The sequence below is a fragment of the Oncorhynchus gorbuscha genome, linkage group LG01 (assembly GCF_021184085.1).
Source record: "Oncorhynchus gorbuscha isolate QuinsamMale2020 ecotype Even-year linkage group LG01, OgorEven_v1.0, whole genome shotgun sequence".
In the NCBI taxonomy this organism is placed as follows: Eukaryota; Metazoa; Chordata; class Actinopteri; order Salmoniformes; family Salmonidae; genus Oncorhynchus; species Oncorhynchus gorbuscha.
Genome location: NC_060173.1, coordinates 20,585,845 through 20,598,369, shown reverse-complemented (window position 1 = coordinate 20,598,369; position 12,525 = coordinate 20,585,845). Strand labels below are relative to the sequence as shown.

Sequence of the window (12,525 nt, the reverse complement as noted above, 5' to 3'; positions counted from 1 at the left end):
ATGAAACATCCCAATAATTCTGGATAATAGTAGGCTATTTGAGAGACTTGCTAAATTCAACCTACATGTGATTTGTGACTGAAAACTGTCATCCAGGAAGGAGAGAAGTGTAAGAAAAAAAAGAAAGAGAAACCTTTGAAAAATACGACTTTCTTTCACTGAAAGTGACTTCTGTTACTTTTCGCACTACATAACTTAACCATAAAGCTCAAATAGATAGATCAATAAATTGTAAAATGACTAATTGAAGAGCTTACTTATGAAACCTTACCAAAAAAAACACAAAAAACACTGCAAGATTGCTGATTTGGAAAATTCACCGATCTATAGACATTGGTACACTGACCAAAAACATCGTTTTTTTGTCTCTCAATAACCAGGTTTCTGTCCATAGTTTTTATGCGAGTAAATTCATATTGTATTAAAAAAAAATATGACAACTGTGACGGAAACAGGACATTTCGGTGTAATTTTATGTAAATGCCGACAGATAGTTTGCCAATTGTGTCGGTAAAATTAATTATGCAGGAAATATCGGTGGAAACGCCTTTACGCGCAAATATTGATATAACAAAAATTACAGTGCATTCGGAAGCTATTCAGACCCCTTTACTTTTTCCGCATTTTATTACATTACAGCCATATTCTCAAATCGAAATTTTTTCCTCATAATGACAAAATGAAAACATGCGAATTCATACATTTTTTAAAACCAGAACTATCTTATTTACATGAGTATTTAGACCCTTTGCTATGAGACTTGAAATTGAGTTCAGGTACATCCTGTTTCCATTGATCATCCTTGAGATGTTGAGTCCACCTATGTTAAATTAAATTGATTGGACATGATTTGGAAAGGCACACACCTGTCTATATATTGTCCCACAGTTGACAATGCTTATCAGAGCAAAAACCAAGCCTTGAGGTTGAAGGAATTGTCCATAGAGCTCCGAGACAGGATTGTGTAGAGGCACATATCTGGATAAGGGTACCAAAACAGTTCTGCAGCATTGAAGGTCTCCAAGAAGAGTGGTCTCCATCATTATTAAATGGAAGAAGTTTGGAACCACCAACCTAGAGCTGGCCGTCAGGAACAAACCGAGCGATTGTGGGAGAAGGGCCTTGGTCAGGGAGGTGACCAAGAATCCGATGGTCACGCTGTGGAGATGGGAGAACCTTCCAGAAGGACAACCATCTCTGCAGCACTCCACCAATCAGGCCATTATGGTAGAGTGGCCAGACGGAAGCCACTTCTCAGTAAAAGGCACATGACAGCCCACTTGGAGTTTGCCAAAAGGCACCTAAAGGACTCTCAGACCATGGGAAACAAGATTCTCTGGTCTGATGAAACCAAGGTTGAACTATTTGGCCTGAATGCCAAGCATCACATCTGGAGGAAACCTGGCACCATCCCTACGGTGAAGCATGGTGGGGGCAGCATCATGCTGTGGGGATGCTGCAGGGACTGGGAGACTAGTCAGGATTGAATGAATGAATGGAGCAAAGTACAGAGAGAGACTTGATGAAAATCTGTTCCAGAGCTGGTGTGCCAAGGTTGTAGCGTCATACCCAAGAAGACTCGAGGCTGTAATCACTTCCAAAGGTGCTTCAACAAAGTACTGAGTAAAGGGTATGTAAATGTGATATTTCCATTTTTTATTCAATACATTTGCAAAAAAAATATAAAACCCATTTTTGCTTTGTCATTATGGGATATTGGGTGTAGACTGAGGGAACAAAATCTGTCATCACACGTTTTTTTTTATCCACATCAAGTCCATTTGGTAGAAACATACTGTACCACTGGTGGGTACATTTTCTTTATGCGGATTCTAGAATATTCACATGACAATATCTTGCCAATTGGATGGAAACCTAGCTACTGTTCACAGTTCCAGAAGATTTTGAAATATCCCTTTCTTTATTCCTCAGTGTTTCCTTCAATGGGAAACATTCAATTAATGTTCCAGCAGGGGGATAGCTGGATCAAGCAAACTTCTATAGTCTGAGAATGGAAATAACCATGATGGACATGAGTGAAATCCGAGTTAGAACCAGAGTAAGAACCAGAGTAAATACCGTATTACCAAAAAAATTACACCTGTATGCAAAGTATCAAACACTTGTTAAATATTACAAAATAATACTGGACAATTGCAGGCATGGTAAGAAACAAATGTTTAAAAATATTTTTTTGATGAATAGCAATCACTAGATACAACATTTAAACAAAAATTATTACAGAAATCCAATATTAGCAATGCAACACAAGAGTAACAGGCTAAACACACAGTACACCAAAGAAAATGAGATTCTGACTTCACTGTTTAATAGGGAAAAGAGTCAGTTACCACTAGCAGTGGGGTGCAGAGGTTTGACCCTTGCTAAGCGGGACAATCCCAGTCGCAAGCCTTGTCCCGGAGACTTTGTGGTGGAATTTGGGGTTGAGTTGGGGCTTATTCCACTCTGTGCTAGTGATAAAGAAGAGAGAATTGAATTAAGACCGATAAATATACATATTTGGAGAATCTCAATTGGTTTTCCTCGCCTCCGGCCTCTCCTCGCCTACTTTTGAAAAAGTTCAAGGATCGAGGAGCAGAGGCGACGAAACATGGACACAAATGCGCTTGTATGAAATGAGACTCCTCTACTCATGCGCCATCAGGCAAATTACATTTACAGAGGTGGAATCCCCAAATAAATGTGTAAAGTGATCCAATCAAATTGTAGCTTGTTGTGCAATACATTTTACCTTTATTTAACCAGGTAGGCCAGTTGAGAACAAGTTCTCATTTACAACTGCAACCCAGCCAAGATAAAGCAAAGTAGTGCGACAAAAACAACACAGTTACACATAAACAAACATACAGTCAATAACACAGTAGAAAAATCAATGTACAGTGTGTGCAAATGTTGTAAGGTAAGGGGGGGTAAGGCAATAAATAGGCCATAGTGGCGAAATAATGACAATTTAGCATTAACACTGGAGTGATGGATGTGCAGATGATGATGTGCAAGTAGAGATACTGGGGTGCAAAAAAGAAAAAATAAATAAATAACAATATGGGGATGAGGTAGTTGGGTGTGCTATTTACAGATGGGCTGTGTACAGGTACACTGACCGGTAAGCTGCTCTGACAGCTGATGCTTAAAGTTAGTGAGGGAGATATGTCTCCAGCTTCAGTGATTTTTGCAATTCGTTCCAGTCATTGGCAGCAGAGAACTGTAAGGAAAGGCGACCAAATGAGGTGTTGGTTTTGGGGATGACCAATGAAATATACCTGCTGGAGCACGTGCCACAAGTGGGTGTTGCTAAGGTGACCAGTGAGCTGAGATAAGGCGGAGCTTTACCTAGCAAAGACTTATAGATGACCTGGAGGCAGTGGGTTTGGCGACAAAAATGTAGCAAGGGCCAGCCAACGAGAGCATACAGGTCACGGAGGTGGGTAGTATATGGGGCTTTGGTGACAAAACAGATTGCACTGTGATAGACTACATCCAATTTGCTGAGTAGAGTGTTGGAGGCTATTTTGTAAATGACATCCCCGAAGTGAAGGATTGGTAGGATAGTCAGTTTTACGCAGGGTATGTTTGGCAGCATGAGTGAAGGATGCTTTGTTGCGAAATAGGAAGATGACTCTAGAACTCATTTTGGATTGGAGATGCTTAATGTGAGTCTGGAAGGAGAGTTTACTGTCTAACCAGACACCTAGGTACCTGTGGTTGCCCACATATTCTAAGTCACAACTGTCCAGAGTAATGATGCTGGACTAGCGGTCAGCAATCGGTTGAAGAGCATGCATTTAGTTTTACTAGTATTTAAGAGCAATTGGAGGCCATGGAAGGGGTGTTGTATGGCATTGAAGCTCATTTGGAGGTTTGCTAACAGTGTCCAAGGAAGGGCCAGATGTATAAATAATGTGGTTGTCTGCGTAGAGGTGTATCAAAGAATCACCAGCAGCAAGAGCGATATCATTGATATATACAGAGAAAATAGTAGGTCTGAGAATTTAACCCTGTGGCACCCCCAAAGAGACTGCCAGATTTCCGGACAACAGGCCCTCCGATTTGACACACTGAACTGAACTATCTGAGAAGTAGTTGGTGAACCAGACAAGGCAGTCATTTGAGAAACCAATGCTATTGAGTCTGCATAAGAATGCGGTGATTGACAGAGTCAAGGATGGATATTGGTCTGTAACAGTTTGGGTCTAGAGGGTCTCCCCTTTTGAAGAGGGGGATGACCGCTGCAACTTTCCAATCTTTGGGGATCTCAGATGATCCGAAAGAGAGGATAAACAGGCTAGTAATTGGGGTTGCTACAATTTTGGCGGATAATTTTAGAAAAAGAGGGTCCAGATTGTCTACCCCTGCTGATTTGTAGGGATCCAGGTTTTGCAGCTCTTTCAGAACATCAGCTATCTGGATTTGGGTGAAGGAGAAGCAGGGGGTGCAGAGCTGTTGGCCGAGTTAGGGGTAGCCAGGTGGAAAGCATGGCCAGCCGTAGAAAAATGCTTACTGAAATTCTCAATTATAGTAGATTTATTGGTGGTGACAGTATTTCCTAGCCTCAGTGCAGTGGGGAGGAGGTGCTCTTATTCTCCATGGACTTCACAGTGTCCGAAAACTTTTGGAATTAGTGCTACAGGAAGCAAATTTCTGCTAGCTAGTCTTAGCTTTCCTAATTGACTGTGTATATTGGTTCCTGACATCCCTGAAAAGTTTCATATCGTGGGGGCTATTAGATGCTAATCAAGGGCAGTCAAGTCTGCAGTGAACCAAGGGCTATATCTGTTCTTAGTTCTACATTTTTTGAATGGGGCATGCTTATTTAAGATGGTGAGGAAAGCACTTCTAAAGAACTACCTGGCATCCTCTACTGACAGGATGAGGTCAATATCCTTCCAGGATAACCGGGCCAGGTCGATTAGAAAGGCCTGTGTGGCGGATTTTAAAACACTTCCACGCTAGCCACCAGGAAGACACTCTTGTACATCCTTTGCTGAAGTCTGTAATCGAGGAGGGAAGCATACTCCTCAGTTTGCCTACTAACGAATTGACTCTCCCCTCGACCACTTATCGGTTTCCGGGCCGCGAAGGAGTTAAGTAAAGGGCAGACTTTTGTCCAGTAGAGAATCTCCAATTGTGTCACTGAGCCTCACCTGGTGGATTCCACTTTAGAAGCCTGCCACCTACTGGGCTGATAGGGGATGATCTAACAGGTAAAGTGGGAGTGTCAGCAAGCTTCCTCTGAGTTGACACAGGCTTTGATGTTGCTGGAGTCGGACTACAACTCTCTGTGGTGGGAGTAACAGAGGAAAGCACGGAGAAATGTAATATCAGCATAATATACTTTACATCCATTATAATTGGGTGAACATTTCTTATTGAGGGCATTAACATGATGACAGATGGTGGTTACGTGGTATGCAGGTAGGCTGGTAATCCTTATCCTCCCGCCCACTCTCAACCTGACTGATCCTCTCCACTTTCAGTATGGATCTCTGTTGATCTTTAGCTTTGACAGCTGCCCATCTTTGGCTGGAGGGGTTGACATTGGATCCCCTCTCACTTGTGACCTCATGAAGTTCTAGGAGAGAGGGAAAATCATTAGAACAAAGAGACTATAGGCAGGGTTTATTGTTAGTGTTGTGATTTACAGCATGTTCAATTATGCCTGAGATGTAATACAGTAGGTTTGGCATGTTTCCCTAAATAATGAATGTTCATTAAGGCTTTATAAAAGGATATTTGTCATCTAAAGACAATCTGAAACCCATATACACACACAAAACAGTGACTACCAGCCTACCTGCACACTAATCAAAATAGTGTCGGACTTTGCTGGCAGTGTGTGAAGATGTTTTTCTGATAGCTATAAAACATATGTAGCAATAAGTTTTCTATAAAAAAAAAATATATAGGCCTACGTGTTCTTTGAATCCTGACCGAAAGATTTGCTTGATTGATGCAGACCCTTGTCTCTCTGTGGTTCTTTGACAAGGACCCGAGCTTTCTTGCTGGAAGGCTCTTTCATACAGGCGAAATCTTCATCTTCATCTTCATCATTGAACAAAAAAAAGACAAAACATTACAAAAAGCAGGCGGATTAACATTATGACAATATGTAAAAGTTGAATGTCCAAACAGTTGACATCATCATCACGTACCATCATCAAGCTCCATCAAGTCTGAGTAATTCAATTGGTTCTTGGCTCTTTTGACGAGAACAAATAGTCATCATTCATCACACTAAAACAAAACAGTTATCATGATCTTTGCAGCTACTGTCAGCCTGCTACCTGTAGATCAGTGGAGGCTGCTGAGGGGAGAACGGCTCATAATAATGGCTGGAACGAAGCGAATGGAATAATTCTGCTCCAGTCATTACCCTTGAGCCCGTCCTCCTCAATTAAGGTGCCACCAACCTCTTGTGCTGTAGATTAGTTTAACGAACGTTACACACCTTGTGGGTCGAGCCATAATATCGTATTCAGCCAGCTTGAGAAACCAAACGCTACTTGTAGCTAGTTACTTAATGACGTAAATTAAGTATCTTAACAGTGTCCAAACTAGAAACAAAATGAAATACTGAATAACTTAGATAAACGACCACACTGAAATAAAACAGTACAATTTTGAATGTTGTTTATTTCAAGCTATCCCGCGACAAATTGAATCTTTCACATGTATATCTTGGGTTTCTATTTAGGGGATTCGTTCTTTGTGTAACTTTACATTGGCATAATGTTAAAATATGTATTATTAATTACTCAATACCATTATTCTACGAATAAAAATGTACAAATCCACATGCTTCCACTTTTCTGACCTACGTGTAGATTGATTAGATGTATTACTGTTTTGAAAAAAAATCTGACGAAAGTTGTATTTAAAAAGCACAGCTAGCTCAGCTGTGTCCGTCAGCTGGTTGTCCAAACAATGGAATGAACACGGTCGTCCTTTTACATCCACAAAATACGAATGTACAGGTAAAACTAGACTTCTACGATAATCTTTATTATTCTGAAGCAAATGTATCACGATTGCAGTATGACTAGTGTCAATATTGTTGTTATTGGTTGCACTAAGTAAGCTAAGCAGCGACCACTGCAATGTTAGCAATCATTGCTAACAATGCTAAATAACTAGCGATTTAGCTAGTACGGCTTCCTTCAACGAAAAACCGTAAGTTAGTGGAACGTTCAATTAAACCGAAACGGTGCTGTTCTGAACGATCAGGGATGTATTCATTAGTCTGATTCCATTGGAAAACGTGTGGTCTATTGCCAAACATTTGGCAACAAATTGTTTACTCCAAACAGAAAACGTTTTGCAACGAAAACTATAGTTTATATTGGACAATTGTAGGTGGGTCCCTCTCCGTTCCGTTTGCTTCATATATTAAACTGTGAAAGGTTTCCGTTGCGAAACGTTTTGCCACGGAATCCGACTAATGAACACACGCCGGTTGAAGGCTGTCAGCATAGCGACTTCCATTTAAACATGCCACCCATTGCTTCAAGCCACACCTACCAAATAGAGCAAAACATGAGGTTGGTGGCACCTTATATGGGTAGGATGGGTTCGTGATAATGGCTGGAGTGGATGGCGGAATGGTATCAACTACATCAAACATGACTGGTCCTGTATCCACTGTATATAGCTTCGCAATTGTTATTTTACTGCTGCTCTAATTATTCGTTACTTTAGTTATTTTGTATTTTTTGGGGGGGTATTTTTCTTAACTGCATCGTTTGTTAAGAGCTTGTGAGTAAGCATTTCACTGTAAGGTCTACCTACACCTGTTGTATTTGGCGCATGTGACAGATAACATTTGATTTAACATGGTTTCCATGTGTTCCATGCCATTCGCTCCTTCCAGACATGATTATGAGCCAGCCTCCTATGGCGCAAACGTACCTCAGTCTGTGCAAAAACGTTGAACATTTAGTTGGAAACGTGTTGTTCAGTAGAAACCGTTATGCAATGTAGCAAACGTTCAATAAAACGGACGCATCCCAGCCCTCATTGAAGGGACCAATTATTGCCATTAGACAACACGGCCACAAAGTCAGAATGGTCTATATTGTAAAACTGTATGAAAACAAAAATGTGCTTTTTGGTCTTAATTTAAGGTTAGGACCAGGCATTCGTTTAGCAGTGTGGTTAAGGTTTGCATTAGGTATAAAACCAGATTTTTGGAAGAGAAATTGTAGAAATAGGCACATTTATTACTTTCTGGCTGTGTTAACTAGTGATGACCCCACATTTTAATGCCTTGTTTTTACTATCTATTCATTAATCTGAACTTCACAAGCCTGGTAGCTAGCTAAAGTAGTCTATTTCCCATTAAAGGCGAACTATGACTATAATTTCTGTAGTAGCTCAGAATGAGATGCACCCGTTCTGCCATTCTGTTAAAGGTCCCCAAAGTACACACATCCCTGGGTTGCTCGTCTTTTCAGTTCGCTGCAGCTCGCGACTGGAACGAGCTGCAACAAACACTGAAACTGGACAGTTTCATCTCAATCTCTTAATTCAAAGACTCAATCATGGACAGTCTTACTGCTGACAGTTGTGGCTGCTTTGTGTGATATTGTTGTCTCTACCTTCTTGCCCTTTGCTGTTGTCTGTGCCTAATAATGTTTGTACCCTGTGCTGCTGCCATGTTCTGTTGCTACCATGTTGTTTTAATACCATGCTGTTGTCTTATGTTGTCTCTCTTTATGTTGTGGTGTTTTGTCGTGATGTGTGTTTTGGCCTATATTTTTATGAATGTATTTTAATTTTAATCCCAGCTCCCGTCCCCGCAGGAGGCCATTTGCCTTTTGGTAGGCCGTCATTGTAAATAAGAAATTGTTCTTAACTGACTTGCCTAGGAAAATAAAGGTTAAATAAAAAATTGTAAAAATCTGGTATACAGGATTCCATTGGATCGTTCCAACTCAAAAAGCAAAAGAAATAGGAGTAACGCCTGCTCCCGCTCCTCCCCCCCTGCTCCCGCTCCTCCCCCTGCTCCCGCTCCTCCCGCTCTTCCCCCCTTGCTCCCGCTCTTCCCCCCTGCTCCCTCTTCCCCCTGCTCCTGCTTTACCCCCTGCTCCTGCTTTACCCCCTGCTCCTGCTTTACCCCCTGCTCCCGCTTACCCCCTCCTTGCTCCCGCTCTTTTCCCCTCCTTGCTCCCGCTCTCTTTCCCCTCCTTGCTCCCGCTCTCTTTCCCCTCCTTGCTCCCGCTCTCTTTCCCCTCCTTGCTCCCGCTCTCTTTCCCCTCCTTGCTCCCGCTCTCTTTCCCCTCCTTGCTCCCCTCTCTTTCCCCTCCTTGCTCCCGCTCTCTTTCCCCCCTTGCTCCCGCTCTCTTTCCCCCCTTGCTCCCGCTCTCTTTCCCCCCTTGCTCCCGCTCTCTTTCCCCCCCCTTGCTCCCGCTCTCTTTCCCCCCCTTGCTCCCGCTCTCTTTCCCCCCTTGCTCCCGCTCTCTTCCCCTCCCCCTTGCTCCCGCTCTCTTCCCCTCCCCCCTTGCTCCCGCTCTCTTCCCCTCCCCCCTTGCTCCCGCTCTCTTCCCCCCCTGCTCCCGCTCTCTTTCCCCCTTGCTCCCGCTCTCTTCCCCCCTTGCTCCCGCTCTCTTTCCCCCCTTGCTCCCGCTCTCTTTCCCCCCTTGCTCCCGCTCTCTTTCCCTCCCCCTTGCTCCCGCTCTCTTCCCCTCCCCCTTGCTCCCGCTCTCTTCCCCCCCCCTTGCTCCCGCTCTCTTCCCCCCCCTTGCTCCCGCTCTCTTCCCCCCTTGCTCCCGCTCTCTTCCCTCCCCTTGCTCCCGCTCTCTTCCCTCCCCTTGCTCCCGCTCAAATCAAATCAAATTTTATTTGTCACATACACATGGTTAGCAGATGTTAATGCGAGTGTAGCGAAATGCTTGTGCTTCTAGTTCCGACAATGCAGTGATAACCAACAAGTAATCTAACTAACAATTCCAAAACTACTGTCTTATACACAGTGTAAGGGGATAAGGAATATGTACATAAGGATATATGAATGAGTGATGGTACAGAGCAGCATACAGTAGATGGTATCGAGTACAGTATATACATATGAGATGAGTGTGTAGACAAAGTAAACAAAGTGGCATAGTTAAAGTGGCTAGTGATACATGTATTACATAAGGATGCAGTCGATGATGTAGAGTACAGTATATACATATGCATATGAGATGAATAATGTAGGGTAAGTAACATTATATAAGGTAGCATTGTTTAAAGTGGCTAGTGATATATTTACATTTCCCATCAATTCCCATTATTAAAGTGGCTGGAGTTGGGTCAGTGTCAATGACAGTGTGTTGGCAGCAGCCACTCAATGTTAGTGGTGGCTGTTTAACAGTCTGATGGCCTTGAGATAGAAGCTGTTTTTCAGTCTCTCGGTCCCAGCTTTGATGCACCTGTACTGACCTCGCCTTCTGGATGATAGCGGGGTGAACAGGCAGTGGTTCGGGTGGTTGATGTCCTTGATGATCTTTATGGCCTTCCTGTAACATCTGGTGGTGTAGGTGTCCTGGAGGGCAGGTAGTTTGCCCCCGGTGATACGTTGTGCAGTCCTCACTACCCTCTGGAGAGCCTTACGGGTGAGGGCGGAGCAGTTGCCGTACCAGGCGGTGATACAGCCCGCCAGGATGCTCTCGATTGTGCATCTGTAGAAGTTTGTGAGTGCTTTTGGTGACAAGCCTAATTTCTTCAGCCTCCTGAGGTTGAATTGGCGCTGCTGCGCCTTCTTCACGACGCTGTCAGTGTGAGTGGACCAATTCAGTTTGTCTGTGATGTGTATGCCGAGGAACTTAAAACTAGCTACCCTCTCCACTACTGTTCCATCGATGTGGATAGGGGGGTGTTCCCTCTGCTGTTTCCTGAAGTCCACAATCCTCTCCTTAGTTTTGTTGACGTTGAGTGTGAGGTTATTTTCCTGACACCACACTCCGAGGGCCCTCACCTCCTCCCTGTAGGCCGTCTCGTCGTTGTTGGTAATCAAGCCTACCACTGTTGTGTCGTCCGCAAACTTGATGATTGAGTTGGAGGCGTGCGTGGCCACGCAGTCGTGGGTGAACAGGGAGTACAGGAGAGGGCTCAGAACGCACCCTTGTGGGGCCCCCGTGTTGAGGATCAGCGGGGAGGAGATGTTGTTGCCTACCCTCACCACCTGGGGGCGGCCCGTCAGGAAGTCCAGTACCCAGTTGCACAGGGCGGGGTCGAGACCCAGGGTCTCGAGCTTGATGACTAGCTTGGAGGGTACTATGGTGTTGAATGCCGAGCTGTAGTAGACGAACAGCATTCTCACATAGGTATTCCTCTTGTCCAGGTGGGTTAGGGCAGTGTGCAGTGTGGTTGAGATTGCATCGTCTGTGGACCTATTTGGGCGGTAAGCAAATTGAAGTGGGTCTAGGGTGTCAGGTAGGGTGGAGGTGATATGGTCCTTGACTAATCTCTCAAAGCACTTCATGATGACGGAAGTGAGTGCTACGGGGCGGTAGTCGTTTAGTTTAAACTCTCTCTTCCCTCCCCTTGCTCCCGCTCTCTTCCCTCCCCTTGCTCCCGCTCTTACCCCCCCCCTGCTCCCCCCTCTCTTCCCCCCTCTCTCCCCCCCCTTGCTCCCGCTCTCTTCCCCCCCCTTGCTCCCGCTCTCTTCCCCCCTTGCTCCCGCTCTCTTCCCCCCCTTGCTCCCGCTCTCTTCCCTCCCCTTGCTCCCGCTCTCTTCCCTCCCCTTGCTCCCGCTCTCTTCCCTCCCCTTGCTCCCGCTCTCTTCCCTCCCCTTGCTCCTTCCCTCCCCCTCTCCCGCTCTTTTCCCTCCCCCTGCTCCCGCTCTTCTCCCCCCTCCCCTGCTTCCCGCTTCTCCCCCTTCCCGCTCTTCTCCCCCTCCCCTTGCTCCCGCTCTTCTCCCCCTCCCCTTGCTCCCGCTCTTCTCCCCCTCCCCCTGCTCCCGCTCTTCTCCCCCTCCCCTGCTCCCGCTCTTCTCCCCCTCCTCCAGCTCTCTCCCACACCTGCTCCTGCTCCCGCTCTTCCCCCCCCTGGCACTCGAGGGCGCCAGGCTGCCCAGCATTACTCATTCCTGCCAGCATCATTACGCACACCTGCTTCCCTCGTCACTTGCATCACCAATCATTTGGACTCACCTGGACTCAATCACCTGTTATTTCCTTCCCTTTATCTGTCTGTCCTCCAGTTCTGTTCCCTGCTTCCACATTAACGTTCGTATGTTGTTTTGTTACCCATGTGCTGACGCTGTTCCTGTCTTGTTCCTTATTAAATGTTTGACTCCACGTACCTGCTTCTCGACTCCAGTGTCGGTCCTTACACCCACCATCTGATTGTTCTGAAATCATTTCTGTACTTAGTAACAGATACAATTAGCATTCCTGAAACATTATTTTGTTGAAATATAATTTGATCTCTGAGAAATTAAGCTAAATCATTACACTGAAATTGGCAATTTTAATGTATAGGATTCAGATTGTATTCAATAAATGTAGTACCCAACATCTGATTTGG

The 12,525-nt window shown here is 44.7% G+C and overlaps 2 protein-coding genes across 5 annotated transcripts in view; one reads left to right on the top strand and one right to left on the bottom strand.

Moving 5' to 3' along the window:
• Positions 1–2,161: 2,161 nt before the first annotated feature.
• On the bottom strand, positions 2,162–7,714 carry LOC124034492 (RAD51-associated protein 1-like). 2 transcript variants are annotated; one of them, XR_006838575.1, is made up of 6 exons: positions 6,467–7,714; positions 6,171–6,217; positions 5,931–6,060; positions 5,423–5,590; positions 5,163–5,297; positions 2,162–2,471 (listed from the first exon to the last, which is right to left on the bottom strand). XR_006838575.1 is itself a non-coding variant. In XM_046347761.1 (6 exons), exons 1-6 carry the CDS (start codon positions 6,481–6,483, stop codon positions 2,344–2,346), a joined length of 606 nt encoding a protein of 201 aa, XP_046203717.1. In that variant the 5' UTR covers positions 6,484–7,714; the 3' UTR covers positions 2,162–2,343. The 2 variants fall into 2 exon arrangements, 1 of the variants encoding a protein (XP_046203717.1); XM_046347761.1 differs by having other exon boundaries at positions 5,950–6,060.
• The window catches only part of LOC124034450 (protein C12orf4 homolog), a 26,338-nt gene continuing 20,740 nt past the window's right edge, over positions 6,928–12,525 (top strand). The window contains exon 1 of one of the 3 annotated variants that reach the window (XM_046347680.1): positions 6,928–6,992. Coding sequence is in view for 1 of the 3 variants with exons in the window: in XM_046347713.1 (XP_046203669.1) it covers positions 6,948–6,992 (45 nt within the window). In the remaining 2 variants the exon portion in view is untranslated. The remainder of the gene's footprint in view (positions 6,993–12,525) is intronic. The other 2 variants (XM_046347713.1, XM_046347705.1) reach the window with 2 other exon arrangements.

What these genes read in the sequence shown, in the direction of transcription:
- LOC124034492 (XM_046347761.1), bottom strand. An exon ending in TCAATCAAGCAAATCTTTCG is followed by an intron (nt 5,591 to 5,949) that starts GTCAGGATTCAA and finishes CCTCTCTCCTAG; the next exon opens with AACTTCATGAGGTCACAAGT. An exon ending in TCTAAAGTGGAATCCACCAG is followed by an intron (nt 2,472 to 5,162) that starts GTGAGGCTCAGT and finishes CTTTATCACTAG; the next exon opens with CACAGAGTGGAATAAGCCCC.